A 5,693-nucleotide genomic window follows, 5' to 3' on the forward strand; every position below is an offset into this window, starting at 1 on the left:
TCCGGCCGCGCTCCGTTGGCTCCTGGAGGCGCCGCGGTTGCCATGGAGACGCCACCCCTCCCCACGCGTCGGCCTAACTCCCGGTGTGGGTCTCCGCCCGTCTCCGGGCGTCTCTCTGAGTCTCTGGAGCTCCGTCTCTCCCGTCGGTGTGTCTCTGGGGATCCCTGTCTCTCCTCTCGGTGTGTCTCTGGCCATCCCTGTGTCTCTCCCTGGCCATGGGCCCGTGTCTCTGTCTCTCCCGTCCCCTCTTCCGCCCGACAACGCTCCCTGGCGGCGCAGAGCCCTCATGGCACCTTCCGGGCCTGCGCCAGAGGCGGGGGACCAGAAGCCGGGGGGCTACACTCGGGGTCGGGGGGCCTGACCAAGGAAGCCGGAGCCCCGCCAGCGGCCGCTCAACGCCTTCTCCCCGTTTGCCGTTGGAGCCAAGCCCCGGGGAAGGGCTCTCCTCCGCCCCCGCCCCCTTCGTAGTCACTAAGGAACTTCTTCTTTTCTCTAAAACTTTAATGAGATCGCGGCGGTGCCCCCTTTTCCCCTCCCCGCCAGGGGGCGCCACCCCGCCCGCGGGGTTGTGGGGGCCAGGGCTCTGCAGCTCCGGTCCTGGGAGGGGGTCCGGCGCCCGCCCTCCCCCTCCAGCGTCGCCCCCCGCCGCGCCGTCCTTCGGCCGGGAGCGGGGGGGTGGTCCTGGAGTCCGGCTGGGGATCCGAGTTGGGGTGGGGGGCGTGGGGGTGGGGTGGGGGGGATGTCCGCCGGGGGGGTCTCCAGCCTAAATCTCTTCTAGGAAGTCGGCGGGGAACAGCCCCACCTTGCGGCCGGTGTAGACCTTGACGTAGCCGCCCGCCTCCTCTCCTTTCTGGACCACGATCTGGAGTGGAGGCAAGACGGGGGGTAGGTCGGGAGGACCGCGGGGGGCGGGATGGGGGGAGGGCGCAGATCAGGGGTCTTCGGAAGTGGGGGGCTGTCTAGAACCTGGGGGGAGGCTGCAAGGGAACGAATTCTGGAGAGGGAGGGAGGCCGCGAGGCTTTGAGCTTGCCGTGTGGACCCTCAGCCTGTGGAAGGGCGGAGGGGGGGGCAGGAATCCGTGGCGTCGGGGTGGGATGTCCGGGTCCCCACCCCGTGGACGGGAGGCGGGGCGGAGGTCCCGGGACGGGGAAGCTCCCGCGGATCTGGGGTGTCTCGGCCGGCACCTGGTCCTTTTTGAGTGTGATCTGCCCGATCTCGCGGTTCCCCACGAAGGATCGAGTGACGCGGTGGACGCGTTCTCCCACGCGCACGCGGATGATGAAGTTGGGCGGAAAATAGCCGATCTTGTCCCCGATCTTGCCCTGGGAAGAATCAAAGGGGAATCAAAGAGGGGGTGGCGTCACGGCCCGGGACCCCCACCCCACCCCGGCCGACCCAGACCCTCGCCCCCTGACCCTCGGCCCCATCCCCCCGGCCCCTCACCCTCCACCACTCCTCATTGGAGTCGTCCACGACGGTGATTTTCTCTCCGGGTCTGCGGGGCGGGAGAGGGAGCAAATTTGTCCTCGGCCGCGGCCCCTCTCCCCCGCTCCCTTCCCCGCCCCCTCCCCGCGGCTCCCCTCCCCCCATTGACCTCCCCAGCGGCCCCCCCCCCCTCCCCGCCCCTCACGGAAAGTCCAGATCGTCTTTTTCCAACGCTCGGAAGCGGTAGAGCGCCACGAAGTAGTGCGTTTGAGGAAAGCCGGGGGCCTTGTTCTAGGGGGCAGAGAAGGTTTCCAGGGGTCAAAGAGGGTCACGGCGGAGGCGCTCGGCTCCAGGGGGGCTCCTGCGCCCGGCGGGTTTCGGGGAGCGAGGCTGGACCCCGGGGGGCGCCGCCCCCCACCCCCACCGACACCAGAGTTGCCCTCGAGACGCTCCCCGGTCTCCATACGGGACCGGGGATGGCGAGGGGGAGGAAGGGTCGCTCGCAGGCGACAGGACCACGGGCCGGCCGGTCCCCACGGAGACGTCGCCTCCTACCCTGGGGGGGGGGGGCTTTCCCTCCCAATTCCCCATCCGATACCGCCCCCTACCGACACTTCAGCACTTCCGCGTCATCTCGGCCCCTGACGTCCAACCCGGGTGGCGCTCCTCCTGCCCCTCCTTTTGCCCCTCCTCCTGCCCGACGTCTCTTCCCCACCCTACTGCCCCCCTCACCCCTGGGGGGCTCTGGTAGAGTCTGTCTCCCCCGCTTAAACCGCAAGCTCTTGGAGGGCAGGGATCGTGTCTACTAGCTCCATAGCACTTGCCCGAGGTCTGAGCACAGTGCTCTGCACAGTAGACTGTAAAGGTCCTCGAGGGCAGGGATCGTGTCTACTAGGTCTATTATACGCGCCCAAGCTCTTAGTACAGTTCTGTGCAAAGAGAGGTCCCTCAGGAAGATGATAATTAAGGGGCCAAGGCGGTGGGGGCGTGGGGACGGAAGGGTCCGGAGGCGGAGGGGCAACGGGTGGGGTCGGGGCCGGGGCGAGGGACAGGGCTCCACCTTGTCATCTGGCGCCTTCTCCGTCTTCCTGGGGCTCTCCGGGTGACCTGGCGGGGGGCGGGGGAGGTGTTCAGGCCCCAGGATGCATCGTTTCGGGGCTTGGGTTCGTCCCTCCAACCCTCTGGCCCTTCCCCTCCCTGTCTCTCAGTGCAGGGCCCTGCTCTCCTCACCGGCCGGGGGTTTCCCCTCTTCAGGTTTCGGGGTGTCTGTATCCTCTTCCATCATGGCGGCGAGGGGCTGCGGACCGAGGGGGCGGGGTCACGGTTTCTCCGGAGACTTCAGATCGGAAGGGAGAGGTTTGGGGGGCTCGGGGGGCTTGGGTCCCAGGAGGCGGGAACTGGACGGCCCGGGAACGGAGGTTTCGGGGGACCGGAATGTGTGGGTCCCCTGGGCGGGGGTCCCGGGGGCTGGGGGGCTCCGGGGACTCGGGGGACTCAGAGGTCCCGGGGGTGAGGGTGTTGGGAAGCTCGGGGGTGGGGGCTCAGGGGATTTGGAGGCAAGGCTCTCGGGACGCCCGGGGGTGGGGGCTCGGGGGTCCCAGAAGCGGGGGGCTCGGGGAGCTTGGGGGCGGAGGTCTCGGGAGTCCCAGGAGTGGGGACTCGGGAGTCCGGGGGGGCAGGGCTCGGAGGTCCCGGGGGTAGTGGCTCGGGGCCGCCCTCACGTTCTTTTTATCGTCTTGGCCTTTCTTCCTCTCCTTGTTGGCCATGACCACGCCGGTGCGCAGCGTCTCAAACACTGGGTCGCCGCGGTTCGCAGCGTCTGGGGTCGGGGGACAGGCTCTCAGTGCGAATCCGGGCGGGAGCCAGGCTAGCACCCCGGAGCCCCCGCCGCTCTGACCCCGCCCTGCCGAGTCCCGCCCCGCGGACCCCTGCCCGGCGCTCACTCACTCTGCGACTCCTTGACACCCCCCAACTGCGCGTTGCTGTAGAGCGGGGAGCTGTAGGCGCGGCGGAAGCCCGGGGGCTGCGCGGAGGAGCAGACATTAGAGCAGGGAAAGACTTCAGGGACCGGACTTGGGTCAGCCGGGGACTCCCGGGCCAACGTGGGGAAACACCAGGAGCAGGGAGACAGGGAGGCACGTTCCCTGGGGGCGGGAGAGGGTGTGGCTCCCGTCCCCGGGCCCCTCCGTCCCCAGTCTCCCCCCCACCCCCGACCCTGTGCCCTCGACCCTATGGACCCGATCCCGGACTCACGATCTTCCCGAAACATCGCTGCATCTCCACGTGCGGCTGGCAGTGCTCGTGGATGTTCGTCTTACAGTTCTTGCAGCGAAGCCCGAACTTATTATTGACTTGGAGCCGGAGAGGGAGTGGGCAGAGGGGGGCAGAGACAGGGACATTGAGGAGTAGAGGGGGGCAGAGAGAGGGGTACGGGGCGCAAAAAGAGGGGCATAGCCGGGAGCAGAGTTAGGGCATAGAAGGGGCAGAGGGAGACAGAGGGAAGGGCACGGGGTAGAGACAGGGGCAAAGAGAGGGCAGAAGAGGGCAGAGAGAGTGACAGAGCGGGGGCAGAGGGAGCAGAAAAAGAATAGAAGGGGCAGAAGGAGATCGGAAGAGGGGCCGAGAGGGAGTGGGGGGGGGGGGCGCGGAGAAGAGGGACAGAGTTGGGCAGGGACGGGGGAGGAGAGAGCGCGGGGAGTGGAGGGAAAGAGAAACGTGTTTTCGCCTTCGCCCCGCCCCACACCCCTCTCTGCCCTCGCTCAGGCCCCGGGACCAGGCCCCACGACCACGGCCCCAGCCGGCCCCAGCGGCCCCAGCCGGCCCCAGAGGCCTCAGCCGGCCCGGGCGCTGTCGGCGTCGGCGTCCGGCCGTTTCCCCGTCCCATCCCGTCCCGTCCCGTCCCCCTCCCTCGCCACTCACGCACGATCATCCTGGCACAGACGTCGCAGAACTTGGGTTTCTTGAAGAAATGGTCCTTGAACTTGTGCGGTTTGTCGTTAACGGGACGGGGAGGCTCGGGGAGGGGCTCCTGCTCCTCTTCCTCCTCCTCGTCCTCGTCCTCGTCCTCGTAGATGTAATAGATGGGACCCCTGCCCGCCCCCTCCGCCTCCCCGTTGGCCTGGGGCTCGGCGGGGGGCTCGGTCCCCGGGGTCCCCGGGTTCCCCGGCCGCTCCCTCCGGAACAACCGCTTCAGGCGCTGTAACTGGAGGTGGGGGAGGGTTCAGAGTCCGGCTAAGCCACGATCCGCTCCATCTAGGGGGTGGGTTGAGGACCGCGGGAGAGGACCGGGGCAGGGCAGGGGGTGGGCTGGGGGGTGGGCTGGGGGCGGGGGAGAGAGCCAGGGCAGGGCAGGGTGGAGGAAAGGGCGGACTCGGGGTACTAGGGAGAGGGCCAGAGTAGGGCAGGGTAGGGCAGGAGACATACAGGGGGCGGGCAGGGGGCGGGGGAGAGAGCCAGGGCAGGGGGGAAGCAGGGGGCGGGCTAAGGGCGGGCCAGGGCAGGGCTTGGTGGAGGCAGGGGGCGGGCTGGGGGTGTGGGACCCGCAGACTTACCCCGCTTTGCTGGGGCCCCGCTGGGAGCTGGGGCACGGGGCTCTCCCCACTGCCCTTCTCGGTCATTCTGCGGGGACATACCGAATGTGATAGCCGCCGGCCTCACAGCCCCCTGCGCCCGGGAGGGGCAGAACTTCCGAGGCCCTTCCCATCCCTAGCTCCCCTCCCCGTCCCGGACCCCGCTCTCTGCCCCGCTGCCCGGAGTTATTTGAGGGTCTAGGTCGTGGTAAGTCAGTCTATCTCTTCTTTTCTCCCCCGCTCCCCCAACCCACTTTCCAGGAGGCCGGAGGAAAGTGGGGTGGATCCTGGGGGTGGTGGTGGGGCGGCACACCGAGGGTTTGGGAGATCTCGCTGGGAAGGACCTGAGGGTGGGGCCCTTGGGGTCTGGGGGAACGAGGGCAGGTCTCGGAATGGTCACTCACGTCCTAGGTTCCAGGTCGCCAACGGGCAGGGGGCGAGGGCGAGGTCGACGGTGGGGGCGAGGGCTGCCTCATCCGCTAGGACAGCCCCGACCCCTCGCTTCTCGAGGCCACGGCCTCCGGCCGGTCCAGCGCGGGGTCCGAGAGGGAATGACAGGCCGCCGGGGACGGACAGGCACAGCTGCGGGGCGCGGGGGGAGGTGCTGGGCCGCTGAGGCCTGGACAGTTGCAGGGTTGGGGGGGGGGGCGACAGGCCAGGGGCCGGGCCAGGGGGCTGGGCGGGGGAGGCTGACTCCG

At 69.1% G+C, this 5,693-nt stretch overlaps 1 protein-coding gene across 1 annotated transcript; it reads right to left on the minus strand.

Moving 5' to 3' along the window:
* Nucleotides 1-763: 763 nt before the first annotated feature.
* Nucleotides 764-5,043, minus strand: STAC3 (SH3 and cysteine rich domain 3). Its single transcript, XM_029074152.1, has 11 exons — nucleotides 4,978-5,043; nucleotides 4,346-4,628; nucleotides 3,680-3,777; nucleotides 3,374-3,449; nucleotides 3,148-3,245; nucleotides 2,657-2,723; nucleotides 2,487-2,533; nucleotides 1,632-1,717; nucleotides 1,445-1,496; nucleotides 1,186-1,323; nucleotides 764-862 (listed from the first exon to the last, which is right to left on the minus strand). The coding sequence occupies exons 1-11, from the start codon at nucleotides 5,041-5,043 to the stop codon at nucleotides 764-766; spliced, it is 1,110 nt and encodes a 369-aa protein (XP_028929985.1).
* Between the last annotated feature and the right edge of the window lie 650 nt (nucleotides 5,044-5,693).

The sequence above is a fragment of the Ornithorhynchus anatinus genome, chromosome 10, assembly GCF_004115215.2.
Source record: "Ornithorhynchus anatinus isolate Pmale09 chromosome 10, mOrnAna1.pri.v4, whole genome shotgun sequence".
NCBI lineage: Eukaryota > Metazoa > Chordata > Mammalia > Monotremata > Ornithorhynchidae > Ornithorhynchus > Ornithorhynchus anatinus.